The sequence below is a fragment of the Zychaea mexicana genome, assembly GCF_025766255.1.
Source record: "Zychaea mexicana strain RSA 1403 chromosome Unknown BDB00scaffold_1, whole genome shotgun sequence".
Lineage (NCBI taxonomy): Eukaryota > Fungi > Mucoromycota > Mucoromycetes > Mucorales > Lichtheimiaceae > Zychaea > Zychaea mexicana.
This window is the reverse complement of record NW_026516664.1, coordinates 867,204-889,459: the sequence shown is the minus strand read 5'-3', so window position 1 is coordinate 889,459 and position 22,256 is coordinate 867,204. Positions and strand designations below refer to the sequence as shown.

At 41.7% G+C, this 22,256-nt stretch overlaps 6 protein-coding genes across 6 annotated transcripts; 3 read left to right on the top strand and 3 right to left on the bottom strand.

Annotated features, from left to right (window-relative positions):
• Positions 1-30: 30 nt before the first annotated feature.
• BDB00DRAFT_752964 (major facilitator superfamily domain-containing protein) lies at positions 31-2,080 on the bottom strand (the record flags this gene model as incomplete). Its single annotated transcript, XM_053118660.1, has 4 exons — positions 31-962; positions 1,039-1,381; positions 1,485-1,755; positions 1,845-2,080. The coding sequence occupies 4 exons, from the start codon at positions 2,078-2,080 to the stop codon at positions 31-33; spliced, it is 1,782 nt and encodes a 593-aa protein (XP_052985955.1).
• Positions 2,081-3,864: 1,784 nt separating this feature from the next.
• BDB00DRAFT_948734 (chaperonin 10-like protein) lies at positions 3,865-5,291 on the top strand (the record flags this gene model as incomplete). The annotated part of the gene is made up of 3 exons (XM_053129556.1): positions 3,865-4,270; positions 4,359-4,999; positions 5,083-5,291. 3 exons carry the CDS (start codon positions 3,865-3,867, stop codon positions 5,248-5,250), a joined length of 1,215 nt encoding a protein of 404 aa, XP_052985954.1. The 3' UTR covers positions 5,251-5,291.
• A 57-nt stretch (positions 5,292-5,348) lies between these two features.
• On the top strand, positions 5,349-6,878 carry BDB00DRAFT_795127 (uncharacterized protein). The gene has a single exon (XM_053121362.1). It carries the CDS (start codon positions 5,429-5,431, stop codon positions 6,692-6,694), a length of 1,266 nt encoding a protein of 421 aa, XP_052985953.1. The 5' UTR covers positions 5,349-5,428; the 3' UTR covers positions 6,695-6,878.
• Positions 6,856-9,660, bottom strand: BDB00DRAFT_948731 (major facilitator superfamily domain-containing protein). Its single transcript, XM_053129555.1, has 11 exons — positions 9,408-9,660; positions 9,245-9,333; positions 9,056-9,142; positions 8,896-8,970; positions 8,713-8,817; positions 8,607-8,624; positions 8,323-8,464; positions 8,022-8,235; positions 7,892-7,932; positions 7,330-7,811; positions 6,856-7,243 (listed from the first exon to the last, which is right to left on the bottom strand). The coding sequence occupies exons 1-11, from the start codon at positions 9,640-9,642 to the stop codon at positions 7,217-7,219; spliced, it is 1,515 nt and encodes a 504-aa protein (XP_052985952.1). The 5' UTR covers positions 9,643-9,660; the 3' UTR covers positions 6,856-7,216.
• A 6,417-nt stretch (positions 9,661-16,077) lies between these two features.
• BDB00DRAFT_795123 (uncharacterized protein) lies at positions 16,078-16,630 on the bottom strand. The gene is made up of 2 exons (XM_053121361.1): positions 16,566-16,630; positions 16,078-16,498 (listed from the first exon to the last, which is right to left on the bottom strand). The coding sequence occupies exon 2, from the start codon at positions 16,322-16,324 to the stop codon at positions 16,085-16,087; it is 240 nt and encodes a 79-aa protein (XP_052985951.1). The 5' UTR covers positions 16,325-16,498; positions 16,566-16,630; the 3' UTR covers positions 16,078-16,084.
• Positions 16,631-19,175: 2,545 nt separating this feature from the next.
• On the top strand, positions 19,176-21,301 carry BDB00DRAFT_795120 (uncharacterized protein). The gene is made up of 6 exons (XM_053121360.1): positions 19,176-19,690; positions 19,763-19,895; positions 19,979-20,141; positions 20,308-20,401; positions 20,479-20,715; positions 20,939-21,301. The coding sequence occupies exons 1-6, from the start codon at positions 19,374-19,376 to the stop codon at positions 21,207-21,209; spliced, it is 1,215 nt and encodes a 404-aa protein (XP_052985950.1). The 5' UTR covers positions 19,176-19,373; the 3' UTR covers positions 21,210-21,301.
• Positions 21,302-22,256: the final 955 nt, after the last annotated feature.

The window sequence follows — 22,256 nt, the reverse complement described above, 5'->3', positions numbered from 1 at the left end:
AGACATATCCAAAAGAGTCTAGGTGCCACCTTAAAAGACCATGCCCTTGACTTGTTTAACGTCGTTGAGGTTAATGTTTCTGACCAGAAGGGTCCAAATAAAGCATAGCGCCATAATTGCGGTTCCAGCCGCAAGCATTCTCGTTTGCGCATAGCCGTACGCTTCTTGGATAGCGATTCTTGTAGCCGATCCGACCTCATAGCTGAGCTGAGTGTTCAAGTTTGTGTAAATCGATGTCAAGTTCGCTTTGGATTCCTCGGGAAGATATTGGGCAAGTGCAGGTGCAAACGTGTTGCTCCAGATTGCACCGCAAATGGTAGCGCCTAGAGCACTGCCGATCGTACCAACTACGTAAAGGAAGGCAAGAGCTACGGCGATGTGCTGATGGTCGACGGCAGCCAATACAGCGATCTGGCCCATCATGATGAAAACACTTCCACCGATGGAGGTAAAGACTTGGCACATGACAAGAAAGCCGACAGATTGGTTGGGGCGGCGGAAGTAGATCATCAAACCTTGTGCCAGGATATAGAGGGGTACAGCAATATACAATAGCCACTTGAAGCGACCAGTTCTACGCATCAAGTAGCCAACTCCCAGCAAAAGGAGACCGGAGACGACTTCAAAAGTGTGGCCGATATAACCAGCTTCGGCTATGGTGACGTTGTTGACCACTTGCAAAAAGGATGTAAAGTAGTTATACCAGCAGTAGTAGGAAATCGAGTATGTTGCATTGATCAAACATGCGCCGACAATGGTACGGTCCGTCAGTATGCTAAAGTCGATCATTGGCACGGGAGCGATATACTTCTCATAGAGGGCGAAAAGAACGAGCAGAACGAATCCGACAACAAGCATGGCGATAATGTAGTCGGAGGCCCAGCCATTGGGTGCGCTACTAGCAATGTTGAACGGAAGAAGGAAGATTGTGAGACCGGCCGAGAACAAGAAGACACCACCAACTACATATCCAAAGTTAGTATCATGTATTGACTCATCATTTTTTTTAACGGAAGAAAAGTAAGGTGTAATACTCACTATCGAATTCGATGGTATAGTACCAGATCTTCTGTATGAATGTACGCTGACTCTTTTCATTCGTCAAAATGCCTTGCTTTTCAGCCTTGCGAAGGTTATACTTTAGAACAAAGTAAAGTGGAGCGGCCACGACGGGGAAAACAATACAAAAAGTTCCATAACCCCAGCGCCAGCTGATGTCGTAGTAGAAGTCTTCTGCCATTTTGGCACCGGCGAAGGCTGTGATAATGTATGGAGTGTTGATAAAAGCGTATACCAAAGCTCGATTCTTCAGTCGGGAAGCATCAGCTGTGATGATAGCGAGGCAAAAGATCATACCACCGAAGCCTATGGAGTAGAACACCTAGTAGAAAGACGTATTCTAACTGTTAGTACATCATTTTTTTTAGGTATCTGTAAGTTCAAATCGTTTTATATCATCTTATGGTAGTTATAAAGAGACTTACATAGGCAGCGCAGAAAGTGGGGAGATTGGTACATACGGCCATTAACACTAGGCCCAAAGTAGCGAACACGCACATGATAAGGTAACCTTCAGCACGACCCCAGACGTCAATCACCTTAGCCAAAGGAATGTACGTTGCGGCTGACATGGCACTTGCGACAATGTAGATCACATTGATAAGTGAGTGAGAAGAGAACTCGCTGGTAACAAAGGGGATCAAACTATAAGAGACTGAGGATTGCATGGCATTAACAAAGTAAAGGAACCAAACGCTGTAAAAAAAACCACAAGAATGATTGCATAATTAGCATGAAAACTCAACGGTTTGGCGATTCGATAAATGGCTAGAGCAGAAATTTACTTTATCAAAACAGCAACCAATGTAGTCTTCGACCAAGTTAAAGTCACGGCCTCGGCACGTTTAACGCCTTGTTGTGCTTCATCGGCAGGTCGATCTGGTTGTGGTTCTTCGTTGCCGTTGCTTGAGGAGGCGCTCTCAGCATCGAGCTCTTTTTCCTTTTCGTTCACAAACGAAGGCTCCTTTCCAGCAGATGACGTTTGAAAGACGGCAGGTCGGAAACGCGAAAAAATGGCCATTCTCGTTGTTCAACCGATAAGGAGGAAAACCTGTGAAGAAGTACTTTTTTGAAAAAATCTTCGTATTTATACGTAAAACCTTTGTGCCCAAGTGGTACAGATAGTGTACAACATAAGCATATATCGTATGCAAAAGTAGTACCGATCGCGTTCTTGTCCCAACCTCTCAACCTGATTTTTGGATCTTGATCGCGATAGAGCATCAGTTTACGTCCCCGAAAAGTTGTATACAATTCCGACGGTTTCTCCAAATTCCATGAGGGATGGCTTTAACCGCTCAGCCACTATATCGGAGAAAACAAAAGCAGTGGACGACAGATCCGTTAGCTACCAACGACAAAATGTTTTTACTGCGAGAATACCAATCGTATCCTTCACCAACAATGGTCATCATAAAATATGTAAATGTAAGCAGCTATTCATTATTTACGAAGTGATTACGAATTTTACTCATACTACACAAAAATTTGATATACAGTCATACATTCGTTGACACCCATAAAGCGACCCAAAACTTCATTGTTGTTTGGGATGCCAAAGCGGTTTTGGAACTGATCCGATTGTGCATTAAATGAGTTTTGCGATTTTCTGGTTTGTGTAACAGCGCGTAATGAGTGATCTTGAAAGTTGCTGTCCGCTGATATTTGTGTTGTACTAAAGATTTTTTCTAAGTTCATATTTAAAAAGCACAAAAGCGGACGTTGCTTGCAATTATGCGATAGAAGGGTAAAACCGGGATTTGTATAAGCTCGTCAACCCAAACGAACGTGCAGCAGTCTCGGAAATTACGCAACTTGCGACACCAGCAGCAATTAGACGTATATAAATCTCTTGAATATGTAAGGCTCCTATAATAATATCAGTTTGAAGAATATGATATCACAAATACTAGCGAAGGTGTATACTGGATACAATTCTTTTCCAATTGCTGTTTAATAGGCATAAACTAAGGCATTTGAGATCCATTCCCCGCAGAGATGAGCCATCGCTGTCAACTTTACAAAGAATTTACTCTATTAGTGCAGCAGTTAAAGTAAAAGCACGTTTTTGAGTATCATCAAAGGACCTTTCACCATTACAATTATGATCTAAAGTATCTACCTCTAAGAATTGGCTTATCGCTATTACTGATTGACGGCTTTTTTATACATCTGACGGTAGAACATTTTTCCTTGTTTACAGTTATCGCGACGAAGGAGCCGCATTTGTAGCAGTAGCAATACCATGCCAAATGATAGCCGGATCGTATAATCGCACAAGCTCATACATGACGCGTATGTAAAATGATCTGCAATGTTCTTTTTTACGCGTTTCACGTTCTTTTTATGTGAATTATGATACCCCTGTCAAGTGATGGAAGGTCAAATCCCCAGTCAGCCGCTGCTTTTAGGGAGCGTCAGCCTTAACTAGAACTGTTCTCTGTGAAGGAGTAATACAGAGAACCTCCGTATCATATACATATGCATAGACATAGCCAATTGACCACCATGAAAATTATAGGTTTTCATTCTAATCTAAACATGACGTTATTATGTTGTGTTGTGTGTTGGATAATGGTGACTTCATCTGATTATAATGCTGTAATTGCTAAGGTTTAAGCAGAAGGGGTTTCTCATCAGCTATCTTCCTTTTCTTATTTATACATTCTACTTTTTTCTTACTTCAACGTAAACGCACACTACAAAATGATGAACGCAGCTGCCAACCTCGTACAAGACAAACTGGGTGCCCATCCCACATCTGCATCCAACCAAGACACTCAGAACAGCGACACCAATAACAAGATGCTCGCTTGCGTCTGGCTTGGCAAAGAAAGTCTCGAAATGCAAGAAGTGCCCGTGCCGGCCATTACCGATCCCGAAGACGTTATTATCAAGATCACTGGCACGACTGTCTGTGGCTCCGATTTACACTTGTATCATGGCGAAATCCTACAACTGAAAAAGGGCGATATTATGGGCCACGAGATGATGGGTATTGTTGACAAGGTCGGTGACCGTGTTACCAAGGTAAAACCTGGTGATCGTGTCGTTGCCGCCTTCAACGTCGCCTGTGGCAAATGCGATTATTGTAAAAAGCAACTGTACACGTCATGCGACACTACCAACGATAGCACTTTCCAAGAAAAATTGTATGGCATGCGAATTGCAGGGGTTATGGGTTATTCGCATTTTGTCGGTGGATTTGCAGGTAAGATCTTATTCCTGCTGCTAAAGTGCACGACATGGTAATTAAACTGGGGTTCTATTTCTGCCGTTGTGGAAATTCAAACATCTAGGTGGTCAAGCCGAATATGGTCGCATCCTGTTTGCAAACACCAACTTGATCAAGGTGCCGGACAGCGTACCTGATGAAAAGGCTTTGTTCTTGTCCGATATTGTACCCACATCCTTCCATGCGGTCTGGGATACGGGATGCCAAGAGAATGAAGTAATCGGTATCTGGGGTCTTGGTCCTATCGGCCTGTGCGCAGTTCAATGGCTTCGCAATGTGTTCAAAGCTGCACGAATTATTGTGATTGACGACGTCCCCGAGCGATTGCATCTGGCGCAAATCCACTGGGACGCCGAGCCAATCAACTTTAGAGAAGATTCAGACGTCAACAAAAAGATTTTTGAACTCGTACCTGGTGGTCTGGATCGTGCCATTGATTGCGCCGGGTTCCGCTATACAAAGTCGTTGCTGCACAAGGTTGAGCATGCCGTCGGTTTGGAGACGGACTCGCCGGAGGTCTTGAACGAGTGCCTGCGCGCTGTTAAGAAGTTTGGGTCGATTGGCATCATTGCCGACTATGCTGCTTACACTAATCACTTCTTGGTCGGCGCCTTGATGGAAAAGGGTATTCGATTAATTGGATGCGGTCAAGCACCGATCCAGCGCCACTGGGAAACCTGTTTAAAGCACATTGAAAGTGGTTTGGTATGTGTATTGCCATGTGTTATTGTAAGATGTATATGTATGCTAAAACAAGAATGACTAACAACTTCACATACATATATTAGTTTGATCCAACAACAATCTTGACAAACCGATATCCACTTGAGACCACTCCCGAAGTCTATAAGCGTTTTGATCAGAAGGACGCGGGTATCATCAAAGTTTTTATCGAGACTAAGTTTAGCAACAAGCCAACAACTGGTACTCCAGCATTGAGCAATCCCGATGAATAAGTTTGGCTGTTTTTCTCTTTACTGTACACAGTCGTCTCAAGTAATAAACATCCAATAAGAACATTTATTGAAATAAGTAATAAACTTATCTACTTTATGATAATATGCTTTCTCATTCGTCAGTTTTATTAGTGGGACTCACTAATAGCTTGGTATCATAACGAGAGGTTGGTGGTAGATGGAAGTGTGGTTGAAACTGCCAATCGGCTTCAGACTCTTGTTCTCCGACAAGCGTCACTTGGCTCACAATTTGGAAGATTTGTTTGTTTCTTCCAAAGTTAACGACAACATGGGTGGTCGCGCATCCGATCTGCTCCTAAAGATCCTGGTACAACCACCAATTTTCCTATACCATCGTCGGATAGCGTCTTCGTCTTTGCCAATTACACTATTGAAACGATGCCACGGGTGCGGCCGGTTCGTACGAGGAGGAGAAAGATCAGCATTTACACATTCGGTTTCCACTGCTAGGAGTACTTCGATCCAGTGGAAAAGGGGTCTGGTCACCCAGGCGACAGCGGCAGCAACAACAGAATCAGCACCACTACCAGAGCAAGAAGAGGAAACACGAACGACTGCGACTTTTAATCCTTTAATAGAACACCCACGCGACATTTCAGCTGCCATAATTAAACTGTCCCGGAAACGACGGACAACCGAAGCGCTGCACAAATACCTTAGAGCACTTGCCCACGATCAGTTTCCTAGCAAAGAATCATTATACCAACTCTCGTACGCGCTTTACCGACAAAAGAATCTCACTGGCCTCTATGCATTGCATGATACCCTCCTATTACAATATAAAAACCGGAGCAAGAGCATAATGTCACAAAGCAGAGAGCGATCCATGGTGTACCTGTATACAATGTTGATCAAGCTCATTGCCGACAAGTCAACTTCACCGTCCCGTCACAACAACAATGCGCCACTGGATATGAAATCTATCGCACGCCTTTGTCACGAAATGGCCGAGTACAACCTATCCGATCGCACAAGCTTGTACAACTCACTGATCCATTTATTCATGAAACGACGCGACTTGTCAAGTTGCCATGCTCTCTACGACAATATGAAGCAACGACACATACCACCAACAGTGTATACGTACAGCATTATGCTCGAGGTATATGGATGGCAAAAAGATTTGGATGGCATGTCAAGGTTATTGGACGACATGTATGACCGTGGTATTTCTCCGGATGCAGGAATCGTCAGTGTGGTTGTATTTGGTCTATGTCGACGACGCGAATATGATACAGCACACAATTTTGTCAATGGGCTTTTTCAGAGCAGTGGAGGTGACGCCCGTCTCATTGGGATCAAGATGCGCGAACGCTTGTTGAAGGGTATTAATCAGGCAGAAGAGAAACGACACAAGCTAGTCCGTGCTCGCAAGATATGGAGGAATAATTCAAAGAAGAATAAAAGACGCAAAAAAGTCTGAATCAAAAATATATCGAATTCTAAACGTGTGTGTTATTCGAAGGGAGTTGAGATGCGGGTGTCTAGGAGAAATATGCCGAAATTTGTTATACACGTATGTAATATTTCGCAAAATTTGGTAATAAGCCAGATGAGCCTGTGTATTATAATATATGCATACATTTTTATTACTATGATACAAAAAAGTACTTTACTAGATAATCATTAATGATTGTAAGAAGTGGGATAGGGAATAATATAATGAGAACAGATATAGTAAGTACAGTGCGTGGTCGAGGTTATTTTTTGGTTTGTAGTAAAGATGTAGTGTTATAAATGAGTAATGGTAGTGGTTTGAAATTAGTGAGGATTCAAAGTTAGCTAGAAAAACTTGTTCTAGTACTCCCTGCTATTCTTGTTTGTTTGGTAATCCAACAACTTTAAAAATACCGAGGGTTGAAAGCTAGCGGGTTTGAAATTAAAGGTGTCGACTGGAGGAGTGGTAGTATAGTAATGGAAGTGATAATATGTAGTACAGGTACGCTTAAGTGATGTATCTGAAGTCGGGATGCTATTGAATGTGTTGAATAATAGAAGTTATTAGACGCATTCCTTTCACAAACAAACACCAAGCAAAAGCGATAATATGAAACTTACATAATCACACAAGTCCTCGCCTTCGCACGCCTTCTTGTATTCTTCTTCGGTCATATTATCGCGCGCCTTATTCATCCGATGCAACATATACTTGAATATACAAGAGAGCACAATGGCACCAGCCATCAGACCGGCACAAATCTGATGACCACGGGCATAAAACGGGCCGTCCTGCGCACGGTAAATCTGACCGCCGACAGCACCGCCAATGTTACCGAGTGAGACGATGATCGCAGTAGCAACACCTCGCTTGGTGTGTCCACCAATGTTGTTACTGAACCACGAGAGCATAGCAGGAATCTGGGCAAACACACCAATGGTCGTGATACAGGCAGAAATGTACATGGCTACCATGCCGCGGTTATTGAGTGTAATAAGCAGAACGTAGCCGAGTAAACCAAGAACACCAGGAACAGCAACGTGGAGACCGCGCTCGACTCGTTTATCAGCGTGCATTGCAGTAAGAATAGTAGCGACACATGCTAAGTCATAGAATCGATTATAAGTACACACAGATACATCATCCAATCATCCACAGTATATATTATCTAGTTTTACTTACCAAAAGCGTAAGGAGGTGCACTCATTGCTTGAGCCTGAAGACTGTTTAAGCATATAGTCGATTAGTACAAAGATACACCCTAGGACTCATGGTGAAACGTGCCAAAAAAAATCATCATTTTTTCACTTACTCTGAGAATCCCATGCCTTGAATAATGGTAGGCATAAACATACTCAAACTATACAAGGGAGCAACGCAGCAAATGTAGACGGCAGAATGCATGTATACTTTCCAGTCCAAGAAAGCAGCATAAAACTGCTTCATGGAGAAGTGGGTCTCTGTCGATGGACCGGCATCGAGCTTAAGACGGCGAACAACGATCTCGCGTTCACGTTCGGTCAAAACTATATGATAGAGCGATATTGTCACAAAGGCTCAGTATATAAGTGCTACTAACGACCATCGTAGAGTGAAATGAAAATAGCACATACATCTGTTCTTTGTCTCGGGGAAGTCTGGAAGCACAAAGTATGTGGTGCAGGCAAAGAATAGAGTAGGGATGGCTTCAATAATGAAAATCCACTGCCATCCATGCATCCCGCGAATGCCATCCATCTGCATAATGCCATAGGCCTATATGTCGGTGCGCGTTCAATTTCGTCGATCAGTATATTTTGCTTTGCAGGCGCGCTCAGCGTGTTTCCCCCACCCCTCCCCGCCCTCCATCAGGCCCCGAATTAATCCATCCCCCGTCGTTGTAATAAACTTTTCTTACCAAGACACCGCCGAAAGCCTAAAAGTTACACAAAAAGGGGAACCAATTGTCAATGATTGCAGTTCAAGCTCCGGGGATGAATTATACTCCATACAATAGTACTTACACCAGCCAAAGTAGAGCATCCAAAAAATAACGCCAGTCGGGTTGCTTGTTCTTTACGCGTGTACCAAAGGGTCAAGTAGAAAATGACACCGGGGAATAAACCAGCCTTTCATTTTCCAGCGCATGCGTATATTAGCATATCTTTGACTGTGCAGCTTACAAAACATAAAAGGAAGATGCATACCTCGGTGATGCCCAAGAAGAAGCGACTTGCCATGAGACCAGCACCGTTATGTACAGCTGCCATTGCCGCCATGGTCTACATGGAGAAAGAAAGAAGGTGAGCGACGGCCGCTGAAAGTTCATGCAAAGGGCCAAAGATTAGCTCCTAATATGGTATTTACCACACCCCATGCCATCATGACGATAGAAATCCATTTGCTCGGACCAATGTACTTGAGCATCAAGTTGGACGGAACCTCAAAAATGATCTATAAAAAAGAACATTGGGATCAGCGACGGATCAGCATGAACAAGGTTTTTTCTCCGCGTCCAACCAGATAGCACGATTCGCTATGACTCTTCACACTTACATAACCGATGAAGAAGATCGAGAGCGCCCAGTTATACTCACTGTCTGTAATGTCAATATCTTCGGTCAGGCCAGCAACCTTCGCATTACCTGAATACGTCACAGCAAGAGCATTCCTCGTCAGTTGTTGCCTATAATATTACTGCTGTGGATATACTACATACCGATGTTGACACGATCCAAGAAAGAGCAGAGATACAGAACACCGACATAGGGAATGATGCGCAGATCGAGCTTCCACAAAAGCTTCCGCCATTCTTGCGGTGAAGGCTCCACGAAGCCATCGTCGCTGACGGACTTCTGTGTACTTTCGATATCACCATCAGCAACAACTTGTTCAGACTTTTCGACAAGGATCTTTTCTGAGACCACGGCCGGAGGAGGGGTAGTGGAAGCCATGATTGAAGGGAAAGAAAGGGCTAAATCTTTTAGTGCCTCTATACGCCCGATCTCTTCTTATATACCCATCAGAAAAGGAACGAGGGGAAAAAAGAACCCCGCAATGACTTAAAATGGCCAAGATGATCTGTTACATTGACTGACTGATGTGCGATGGGTCACATGTACTCGTTGATGGATTTGGAAAATTTGTCGTACGGGCAGATCGAGGTCCTTCTCCACGGCTACACCATCTTGCGTGGGGAACTGGAAAAAAAAATACAGCCCGTGCCCTTGTTATCTCGCTTATCATTTCTAAAGTCACTCCTTCAGTAAGTAGCGGTATCACCCGCCCTCTTCCTCACTTTCGCCTGGTGAAGAGAACACACTGAACATGTATTACTCTTTCTCTTTCAAAGGTATTGTAGGATTCTCTATGTAAGAGGTAACATGGGCCTACTGGTAAATTATTCTATGTAGCTGTCAAAGGAATGTTGGAAATATATTCAGCTTTTAGGCCTTTGTACAGCTGTGCTTACCAGACAGGCGCACGTGCTGTACTTGATGTGTTATTTCTCTAGCACTCTTCCGTGTACCGAGATTTACGGAACCTGAGAATAGCAGATTGAGAAAACCTTTCGTTGAACAATTCGTTTTGGGTCGTTTTGCTTCCGTTCCTTCTTTCAAACCTGATCAAAAGTCCTTTTGTAGTAGGCAGTATAAGCCTACGGACTTTTTTTGATGCTTTCACTATTTTTGCGTGCTCACTATGTGCGACTTGAAAAGCATCCAACTTCATTTTTTCACACACACGTAGCCCAACTGAAAGTCATTTTGTATGCCCATACCAGCATCCAACATACAGAGCCACTTTTTTTACAACCCGAAACTCGGCGATGGTTACTGAAGCATCTTCTTGATTGGAACGTATTACAAGTGCTCTCATTTTCCAATGTGTTTATCCGTTTATTAGAAGCTAGTTCTTCTCTACTACAAAACCTGGTCGAAACAAGAGCTACGCTAGTTTTCTTTCGGCATCTCTTCTAACGTATGTGAGAGTTGAGACTAGATCATTAAGGTGTTGTGCATAGCACCGTGAGCACAATATATAGATAGTCACGATCTGCAGGTTTTGCTTTTCTCTCGACAATGTATACACATTGTAAAAAATGCATAACCTGCATCTAATAAGTAGTTACAAATTAATTCCGCCAAATGTGTGCATATGCATCGTTATTATGTGTATGCATGTATGAATAAGCATGTTTTCAGTCGTGTGGCAGACTTCTATGGACTCTCGCTCTTTCTCCAAGCACTACAATTTTATCGGCATGTAAACGCAACAGCCACTACTGACTAATGCACATTGTATCCTTTATTTGGGCAGTATGTATACTGCGGTAGTGTTAAGAAGGCGTGTCGACTGTTCCTATTCATTATCTTGAAATTATAGTTTCTGCCATACTTTTGGTCTTGGAAAAGGCTGCCAAACCGTCTTATCAGTCTGTACTTTCCTCGTAAAAGTCGATACCTACCAAGTATGACACACACAGTACTAAGTAGTGATCATGCTCAGGAGAACAGCATCTATACCGAGTACACGCATATACAGTAGGCACATTTAGTAAAACTTCAAAAACTGCTACTGCTTGCAAAGTACACATCTGCCTTCAAACTGCAGCTGTTACAAAGAGATTTTAAACTCTGTTGTGGTTGAATGATCCGAGCCAAAATAGATACGTAAACGATTTATACCAATTATTGTTACATAATTGAGGTGTTGTGCGTGCGGGGAAGAAGATGGGTTCTTCCTTCTCCCACGAACCAAGTATTCTACTATGTAGTTTACCAACTTTAAACAGTATTTGGAGCATTAAAATTCACACAAATCACTTATGTGCCCAGCCAGGGTCTTGGAATTCGATTACCTTAATTTTGGATCGACCGTGAGTAATACTCTTATCTACCTCCTTCGTTTTGGGTACATAAGGATACAGTGTTCAGATATGCCACGACTGTTGATATATTCTCTGTAGATGGAAGAGAAGAGCTCTTCGGTCGGTGCCGGTTGTACAAAAGAAGATATCACCAGCCGTATATTATGGGTTTTTTTTTCTAATTATATGATGGAAAGATCGCTATCATAATAACCGTATATCCTGTCTTGTTTGAAGTATAATTAGATCACCACAAAAAATAAAATTCATGTCATCACAGGAACCAAACGATCCAGCAGGAGCAGCATAAGTATTTCTCACGGTCGTTTACACCGGTTTCTTTTTTCAATACCAGCAGCACTATGTACGTGTCGCTTTTGTAGTAGCGGTTTTTTCTGAAAGGCTGCAAAAAGTGAGGAACTGCGAAGAGTGAGAGTGGCTTTGACCGTGGGCCGTTCACCTTAATAAGAAGCCTTTTTGATGTACTATATTGCTATCGTCTTTGTTTAATTTTACCGGGTTCTATCACCTATCTTATCATATATGCCAACACATTTGCTAAAATATAACATATGCTGCTCTTGGTGACGTTGCAGATATTTCGCAATTGTCTAGCCGAGAAGCCCTGCACGCCTAGAGGTAAAAAGTCAGTATATCTTGGTTTTGTTTGTACATAGTATTTACTCACTGCTGCTGTCACGTTACTCTTATGCAAACATAATGACAGCATCATTACATTCTCTGCTGATTAAAACGTACTAATCATTATTTACAGTAGAAAAGGGTAGAAAATAGGATAGAAAAAAATATAAAAAGTACTTATTCGTCAGTTTTTTTATATAGAAACACGCTTGTTTCCTGGACATCTTAAGTCAATGTCCCCATGTATATTCAATGGCACCGAATCATTACTCTTTGCCTGTAGAAGGATGCAAACAAGGTGGAATTGGTCACGCGTTGCGTCGCGTCGCGTCGCTAGCATTAATTTAACAGTAATCAACAACTTCGCTGATTTGTATTGCTGGCTGCCTGATCTGACACACTCCGCTGTTGCCTGTTATGAGTCATTGACGGCGGCCTTCCAGCTGAGAGGCTTGAACGCGTTGCATTGGCTTGTGACATCGTCTTCCTAGTTTCAATTATGTTGGTGCTGTACCCTTATGATGCACTCGTGGCTTATTTAAAGAAATGCCCATAAACATATCTGCTAAAGAATGAAAACCACTTTTATCATCTTTCACTTGACATTTTTTCTTCTCCGTCCCTTGCCGGGAACTTACCGACAACCCAATCCTCATCAAGATTAAAATTGTCCGTGCTCGAACTGGGCTTGAGGACGTCAGAAAGTACACGGGGGAGAATATGTATGGCGCTCACCAATTATATACTTTGAACTGTCTACATAGGATAGCTAACACATTTTGATTAGACGCGCCTTCCTGCATTCCAATCCGAAGGACAATGCTTCCGTGCTCTGCCGCAAGTATTATGTTGGTATGAACGATTATCTGTTCGGCCTTCCTGGTTCGAAAATTTCTACGGCCCAAGAGAATATCATAGCAATATGTCCAATATGACCAACGCCCTCTTACCCTCCATGTTCTTTCTCTCTCCATCCTCATCGCTTCTACTTCTTCCAGTGCTGTAACGCCCCCCCTACCACAATCATCACCATCACCACCGCAAATTCCGTCTCCAGTTGTAGCATAATAATCAACAACAACTGCAGAAAGATATGCAAATTACTCAAACCGTTCGAAGAATGGGACTGCTGCGGAATTGATGAGAAGAAAAGCAGTAGAACTGCAACAACTTCAACAAAAAGTCGCCACTTTCGATCTTAGAATGGCAAAACCAGAAGACTAGCTGCTAGACTACAACTAATTTATATGTTCTTCTTTACAGCTAAAAATACACTGTGCAGTTGCCACAATGACAATATAAAAAGGTTATAGTAAAATCAGCACAAGACTGCTTCTTTAGATAGAAATTTGTGTGAAGAAGTGTACCCTATACGCACAGAAGAGCAAACGAAGTGAGGATCTTGGTGTCCTTTTCCCATAATCGGGTTATTATGTAGCTCCAAAAGAAAGCTCGCGCGTAGAAGCACGACAGGAAGACAGCAGCTGATACAATATGCAGTCTGGCAAGCAATGACTACAGTGATGGATATCTGGAACTATCCCCCCCATTCCCCTCCTTATATTTTTAGCGGATGTACTATACAAATATGATGATGTATACGTGTACTTTAGGGGAAGTTGTATGTCAAAGCGTAAAAAATAATAAGATATATTAACAAAAAAAACGTAAAAGACTCGTTAAGCTTTCAAACCTTAATACTTTCCAAAGTGTGGAGCAAGCAGACAAACAAAATATCAGAGATTACAAAGAAAAGTTGTCTCGCCATGCAACTTTCATTCCTCACTAGTTGCCAAATTTAGGGTATGTCATAAGCGGCTACTGTTTTTATATTATTTCAATTCATTCTTTTACAAGTTTTGAGTATATGGAGGATAAACATACAGTAAGAGAAACATAAATACTTTGTCTTGCTTTGCTGATTATTCCGCATCATCTTAACCATACCATAGCTGTGAAATAGTGTTACATGCACACTGGCTTTTCCAATAACGGTATCGTTTTAATGCAACGGGAGGTAAATTTGACGGTTGCGTCGGGCATCTAAAAATGGTAGTGGTGTTTGTTTGGCAGTAAGTCGACCTCCTCAATCGCCTCCTTGTTTTAATCCTTGAGTCAAGACGATGCTATAAAAATGATGCGCACACAAACACCGGACTTTATACAGTGTTCGGTCTGTATTAGTCTGTTATTATTGCATATTGTCACAGTTTGACAACGTTTATAAGGTGCTTGATATCGGATTGTTAAGGATATAATTGTGAAACTGAGTGATATCGTTGGCAATGCTAAGCCCGATTCAAGTATATGTTTGCGATTTTGTAACGTCACGATAGCACATAGCAGTAATGTCATCTTATTCTCGATATGCGATCATGATATATGCAGCTTGCACTTTGTATTATTGTTACTGATGCCATCATGACGTTGAATTGTTTTAATGATATAATATCAATTCTATATCTAGACCAACAACCATCGGCTGTTGCTTAGTGTCGTTTTAGTTAATTGTGGCGATGCCAAAGCAGCTTCAATTTGAAAATCCAAGGTGTGGACCGTTTGTGTGATCCACAGGGGGAGCTGCAGCTAGGGTAAGTGATGACACCGATCCGCAACTACCCTTATATGAACATGCGTACGGAAAAACTTGATATTCGATTCAATATCAACCTTGTCAGTAAAAAGAGTGACTACGAGTAGTAACACTACTGTTGATTATTCCGCTTCCATGATTATGTTTCGGACGCAATCCTTGGATCCCTACCCCCGCCTTCCTCTGTTTGTTGGTGACGCTGCTTTAGATTTTCAAGCTCGTACACACGCGCCTACTATCGCATTAACTCAGTACACATTCACACTTTCGTGCGAAGGAACGGTGAATGCTACGGGGGCTGCATGCGAAGATTAAACAGGGCAAGCATAGCAATCAGATAAGAGCCAAGTGAATACTGCGTGCGCTGTAAAGCTCGGTACTGTTACAGAGCGTTGCCAAGCAGTATAAGCAGTTAGTAAAAGTATGAATACATGGAAGGACCGATTTTATCACCGCCGTTTGCAGGGCGTGAACTGCTTTAACACAATCAAGGAGGAGTTCTGACCCCACTCGCTGCCCGCCTTCCCGCCCACGAACCCAGTTATAGGAACCTATTTTTCCTTCACAAATTCATCTACGGGGCTAGAGTTTTCACTAGTGGATGGGCTAATTTCGTACTCTGGCTAGAGTATTCTTCGTATGCAACCATTCTCCATTTATGATCAAGTTCTTTTTTTTTTGTGTTAGACTATGTAAGTGTTTTTCATCCACGAGGATAAGCTGAATCATCAGTAGCAAATCTGACGCTAGCACCAGCTGCTTGGTTTTTTTTCCTATAGTGCATATTGAATATTGAATGGAGAATAAAGATGGTACTCTCGCTTTTCTTTACATCATCTTTATAATGGATGCTTTTATCAATATTTCACATGATGTCCAAAAGCACAGAAGCTCCCATGGATGTTATACTCATAGATTTACGATTTACTGGAATGAAATTTGCATACCATCTTGTTTACGATGTTAAGAGCACTGCAAATACACGTTAGTTCTTATGTTGTCTATAAATGAGTCTCTTTTGTTGCATATAATGCACTTGAGCTTTTTTCTCTATCATTGTGTTACATGTATACATTTAGTTGTATGTGCTCAGTACATGACGATCTTTAGCCTTTATGCAATGTGGAACATCCAGTCGTCAAGGGGATCAAAAAAAACTGTTCGGTGATGATTTAATTTTGGTACCAAATCCTGTGGCAGCAAATAAAGAAATTCAGCATCATACCCCATCGCCAACGTGAGGCGCAATAAAGTATTATGTACGTAATAAAATGAAACAGTATTCTTGTTTTTAAGGGAGTATCATAAGTATTATCTTTATTATCTTTATAGGCAAAGGAGGAGCTGTTGTTGCTGTCTTCTTTACACTGGGTTCTTCTGTTAATGTTGCAGTTACTGTTGGAATATGCCATGAGCATGTGGACCGGCGGCGACGATGCCGTATATATGGTGAAATCAAAGAACGTGCCGTGCTGATCATTGCCAACGGAGCAAGGAGGAAGATAGGCATGCATCGCGTAGGCAATCGCATTTATGGTGAATTCACAAAGGCATGTATGTTATGCATAAAAGAACAGAACAGTTTGGCAAACATGCATATGTGCTTCCTACATCAACAACAACATTGATGCATGAGGAGTAACATGTCTTTGTTCTCTGTTTCTGATACTAATGTAATATATAGTATAAGCCACGGACTTTTATACTGCACATTACCCAACGTTAGTTTCCATACATGCATAGCTTTTGTACGTGTTGTATACAATACTAACATAATCAAAAATGGACTTCCCTGGAAATTAAGTTGCAATAAGAGCTCCTTGAGTTAGTATACTACCACCTTCCTTTATTTCAACAATAAAAATAAGGTACTAGATATTCCCTTTATGCATCACTTGTGAGCATCCAAAATTTGGGGGTGAAGTTGCTCGATTTAGAATATTTTTCTGCGTATCAACCGAGGAGCAACCAAAAATAGAGAAAAGATGCATGCATAACAAATATGTAATACGCAGCCTTCACCTCGTCTACTACTAGATACTGCTGCTGCATTAGTACATTAAAAAGCGACAACTTTCTGTAGAATATACGCCACAGAGAACCAACAAGTCCTGAGAAGATGAACAAATCGCTTTTTCGAATATCCAGAATTCCATCCGAGTAGGAAGCAGTCGGGGGAACAGGAACATGTTGTATACACAGTACATACATTAAAAGTTGGGTAGCATCTATCTACTAAATGCAGCATGAGCGGTGAGCATGGAGGCAGAAGTATGATAGCAGTTGCTAGGAGGTCGGAAGGCGGGAGTTACATTCTGAATACACAGAGATACATGGTGCAAGGGCTATTGTAATGATGTGCTCGTATTATAACAATATATATTAACAGATATTATATTGTTGTGCTCGCATACACACGCAATCTTCTCACGGCGGTTGATACGGGTTTGTCCATATAGGACCATCCTGTCATACCTTGGGAAAAGTCTCAGTGGTACCGGCAACTTAATCTATCGGATGTAACACTGGGCTTTCCTTCATTCCCTTTGTGCGAGTAGCCTTCTGCATTACACCTCCAATACAGCAGTAGTACATAGTACCACCAATAAATAAGAGGCTTTGTGTACACACTACTTGGAAGTGCTGGGTGTATTTGTAAGCCGTGACATATAGAAAATTTTGCTGTCAACAGTTAGAGTTTGTCGGTCATTTTTTTTTAAAACATATGTCGAGTAGAGTGACAACGACTAAATGCTGATATGAAAAAGGAACTTTCGCGTATAAATACAGTTGAAGTATACTTTCGTAGTCTTTGCCTATCATCGTTCGTAATTTTATAGAATCAGAGAGTAGAGAGCTACCTGTTAGCATATTTGTATACTGTTTTTAATCTAACCACATAGAAATATAAAACTGTTAGTAGGACGGCTTGCAGTACTGTACGTGGACTGTACGTGGTTAAAGTGACGCTCTTGTGCTATCATGCTGGGTATATGATTTTGCTTTTATAACAGATAAGCAACACACACACCCATACATAAGCATCATCATCATTCTTACCACAAGTTACTGTCATCGTTGTTATCAGCAACAGAACGGCATCACTAACAGCACCATCACCCGTATTTATATCATATTTAATGAAAAATTGCTTAGCATCATAGGTTGTATCCTTTGAGTCCAACACAGACGATACTATGATCGCCACTATGCCGCTGTGTGCGAGAAAAAAATTGGCACAAGGTTATGAAGACAGTATTGAGGAAACAGAAACAGGCAAACTTGAAGGTGATACATATATTGAGGCAAAAAAAGCTACGTTTTATATACGAGCAAAGTTGAAGTTTGTTGTGGTTGCGAATTACTCATTTATAGTGGATGTAAGAGTCGTACATAGTAGCAGAAGGTATCTCATTCTGCTTATTATCTTATGATATTGTGATAATCGTTTTGGACGCATGAAACGTTTATCTTTCTATATACTACTGGATGGCTGATTAAAGAGGGTCATGGTTCATTACTATTGATAAGCTTGATATACCACACTCCGAAGAAAATATGGTTAGCATCCTATACCAACTCACGGTACCTGCGGTGTAGTAGGTCCAGTTGTATTTAGAAGATAATCAATCATGACCAATGGAGTAGAAGGCACACAAAAGGTGTAAAAGTCTCTGTCGGTCATTTGCCGTTGTTTTCTAAAGTGGATGTTAAATTCCTTGCCGAGGAAGCACCAACTTCGTTTCGTTGTCAATTTTGTGACCGGTAAAGACGACGGGAATGGTGGTATGAAGGGTGTCCACGGAAGTGTCGGTAAAAACGTCGCTCCTAATACGAAGGACGGTAATAACAAACATTATGAGAATGTGCGCTCTCGGCTAGTATGCTCACAGCTAGTTTTATCTCTTCAGGGCGTTCAATCATACTCAGTTCGTCAGGAAACACAACATTTACTGACGATATCACTAGCACTATTATACATTTACTTAATATCCGGTAAATGAAAGAATAACTTTAAATCGGTGATGGTACTTGTAATACAGCGTATCACTTAGCTCTTATACTGCGTAGTGTGTACGCTAAGCATTATTTCAAGTAGCGCTAAAGCCATCTCTTCTTTAAAGTTATCTTACGTTGGGATTTTGCACCATTTGCGGTGAAATTTGCCTTTCCGTCTTTCGGGGTTTATGATGCCAATCCTTTTGAATGTCAAAAAAAAAGTGATCGACAAAGACTGTCCCGCAAAATAAAGACTCTAGACATCAAAGTGGCATATTAATAGTCTCGTAGAGAAGACCTATAAACAAATAAGTCTGTATACACTTGTAGTAGCACCATCAATTGCTGTGCAGTTCCTTACTATTGTATATATGGTTTATGTGCCAAGATCAAGAAGATTTTCTACAGTTTTCACTCATCCCCGTTTAGTTCGGTTTCAGTTTCAGGGCACTAAACCATATCAGAAATCAAGAGCTTTCACTGTTCACTCTTTTATTACCTGTGCAACGAATGACAACGAGAACAGCGACTTCTTTTCCACTCCTTCTCGCTTTCTTTTATAACGCACATACTTACATATCATGGACAAACTTCCCTCTTCTATAACAAAGGCATCACGGAAAACTATATATCTCATTACTGCAACGCTAATAACACTCACATTCATCTTTACGTTTTCGACATCCCTCCGGGAATCATCATCAATTCAACAATTATGGCAACAAGAAAATACAGCAGCGACGGGTGGATCAGTTAATGCCGACTGCATTGCCAATACAGCTGTTGCCCATGACCGACTTGTAGAAAAGCAAGAGTGGGAGGAGTGTCTTTCTGCAGAAAGCGTACCTGATACCTACTTGTCCATTGTCATTGTGACTCGAATGGACGATTATGCTGGGTAACTACAAGCAGTAAAGTAAAAAAACTAATAAACCTTGAAATATTTATGCTGTTTTATATTTCTTTTTAGCAATCAGCATCATCGATTACAAAACTTTATCGACAGCGCTTATTTGCTTGCCGAACATTCCAAAACGACCATCGAGTTATTGATTGTGGAATGGAATCCACCTAGTGATCGCCGACGTGTTATTGATTCTTTCGTAAGTTTTAACTTTGTTATTGTTTGCTTAAAAGAATGGGAAAAAAAGGTGCTAAAAAGGGGAAAATTATGGCTTCTATTTAGCACTTCCGACACTCGGATTACTTGACATACAGAGTTATTGGCATACCTAAAACGATCCATGAGGCATTACCCAACCGAGGAAACTCGCCCCTTCATGAATTTGAAGGAAAAAATGTTGGCATCCGTTTTGCACGTGGCGAATTTATTGTGTGCACAAATCAAGGTATGTTCTGTGGATAGAGAGAGAGAGGCAGCAAAGGGGAAGAAAAGCGTTTTCTATTGTATGTGTTGGGTGAATTGGAGAATAGAAAGCAGGGAGAGAGAGAGAGGAAAAAAACTGATAGATAGAACTAAACGCGCGCGTTGCTAAATTATTCATAACTAATTAGATGATATTTGGTCACACAACTTCCTTAATGCATTAAAGTCGCGAGTGTTTGAGAAAAACGTGATTTATCTCCAACGCCAAGATCAGCACAACATGTAAGAATCATTTAATAAAGCACTCGCTTTCTCCTTGGTTATTAAGCTCAGTTAATACTAAAACTCTATTGTAACAGTCATGATCCATTACCGCCTTCGATTGTGCGTCTACCACCCTTTGCGGATGACGATGTCTTGTTCAGTGCCTGCAAACTTAACGATCAAGACTGGGGCAACTACAAATTGCCAGAACCTCTCAAGGTGACGACGGAAAACATTTTGAAGATTGCAGATCAGGCAGGAGATTTCACAATGGCACATCGCGAAACATGGAAGGTCCCTCGAGGTTACAGAGAAGCGGGAGGTGTTGCATGGTAATGTTCAACTATGGTCTGGTTGCTGAGAGGGAGAGATGGCAGCCGCGCGCAAATCAAAGAAAAAGTGGTGCTAGAGGATGGTTAATGTGAGATAAAGTAGAAGGAGTAACGGATGAGTGATATGTGTGGTTCAAGGGCACGTGCATTGTCAGGTACACACACACACACGCACACATACATGTGCACAGTATATTGATGGTTGCTGTGTTTTGCAATATAGGATGGATATTGAGTTTATCTGCACGGCTGCATGGACATTCGATATTCCCGTTGTGTACGACGAGAAGGGATTTACTTGTCATCAGGATCACCAAAATATCTGGGAGTTCAATACTGAACAGCATACTGACAACAAGAACATTGACATGGGCGAGATCATGCGCAAGGAGAAAGTGTATATGAACGAAGAAGGACAATGGGGCTTACAAAACGTAGATGTTTGGGACCTTCACTTGGAATGTACAGAGTTTCAAGGCGGATTATGTTGGTAGTTAGTAAGAATAAACACAGCCATCTTAAGAAGGAGACCTATATGATTGGGTGGTGAAACACTGCAGTGAGTATCTACCTTTATAATGACAAGGAGTTTATGCAACAAGAAGAATGCCAAATGATTTTTTTTCTCGCATACCATAATTGATCACTTGGGGGTGGGACAGGGAGGATGATTAAAGTAACAGTACATATGACTTGTACCATACCATGAGACCAAGCGGTGTTATGTGTTTTGATATACATGCAAAATGAAATACGGTTGGAAAGGGACCCCAAAGGAGTCGAAGGAGATCACGGCAGGGGAAAAAGAAACTCTTTCCTTAAGTGAACTAGTAGTAAACCCCCTTCTCTCTCTTTCGTGACCTATCTTGCAGCATCATTGAACGGAAGAAAGAAGGAAAGGGTGATAGCCTCCCTATCTATGCTAAGCAGTGATCAGCTTGTTTTAAAAGAACCTCCTTTGCCTGGGTGCTGAAATAATGTTGCTGTGGCGCAACTATGGCCAATAACGAAACAGTTTCGATAATGACCATCTTTACCGGACAAAGACAAGAGAGGTGTGTGGGGAAAGGAAAGAGATGGTATGTATGACGCAATCCCTCACTTTGTGGTAACGTCATTCATCATGATCAAAAAAGAAAGCGAAGAACAAGCACCCCGTTGAATACAGTACGGCAGAATGGAGGAACCCAAACTTGGGGTCTCTTTGACACGGCTCTGGTGACCCGCATATTATAAGACTAGCCGATAGCTGTACTAGTAGTCGTTGGATCTTGCAAACCAAATGCCCTATCACACCTACAAACTCAGTTAGACCTTTGGAAACGTGACAACGACAAGAAATTCTTTCAAGACACTGGTAACCGTACGCCTAGTTGTGCAATTCTCATACTAGGCATAGCACTAGCTTCCTCTTTGTTTTTTTTTTCACACAATGGTGTTGGTGTTGGGTTACGCATAATAGGTATAACAGCAGCGTTGTGCTGCCGAGGTGAACAAAGGGCTAGTCATCGACATAGCATAGACAGAAGCAGCTGCCGATG

Bases quoted from the DNA above. Each gene is read 5' to 3' on its own strand.
- BDB00DRAFT_795127 (XM_053121362.1), top strand. From the start codon at position 5,429: ATGGAAGTGTGGTTGAAACTGCCAATCGGCTTCAGACTCTTGTTCTCC.
- BDB00DRAFT_948731 (XM_053129555.1), bottom strand. From the start codon at position 9,642: ATGGCTTCCACTACCCCTCCTCCGGCCGTGGTCTCAGAAAAGATCCTT. The intron at 9,334-9,407 runs GTATGTAGTATA...TGACGTATTCAG, and splicing joins CTTGGATCGTGTCAACATCG to GTAATGCGAAGGTTGCTGGC. The intron at 8,236-8,322 runs GTATGTGCTATT...TCTATCATATAG, and splicing joins CCCCGAGACAAAGAACAGAT to TTTTGACCGAACGTGAACGC.
- BDB00DRAFT_795123 (XM_053121361.1), bottom strand. From the start codon at position 16,324: ATGCGATTGCCTACGCGATGCATGCCTATCTTCCTCCTTGCTCCGTTG.
- BDB00DRAFT_795120 (XM_053121360.1), top strand. From the start codon at position 19,374: ATGGACAAACTTCCCTCTTCTATAACAAAGGCATCACGGAAAACTATA. The intron at 19,691-19,762 runs GTAACTACAAGC...ATTTCTTTTTAG, and splicing joins CGAATGGACGATTATGCTGG to CAATCAGCATCATCGATTAC. The intron at 20,142-20,307 runs GTATGTTCTGTG...ATAACTAATTAG, and splicing joins TATTGTGTGCACAAATCAAG to ATGATATTTGGTCACACAAC.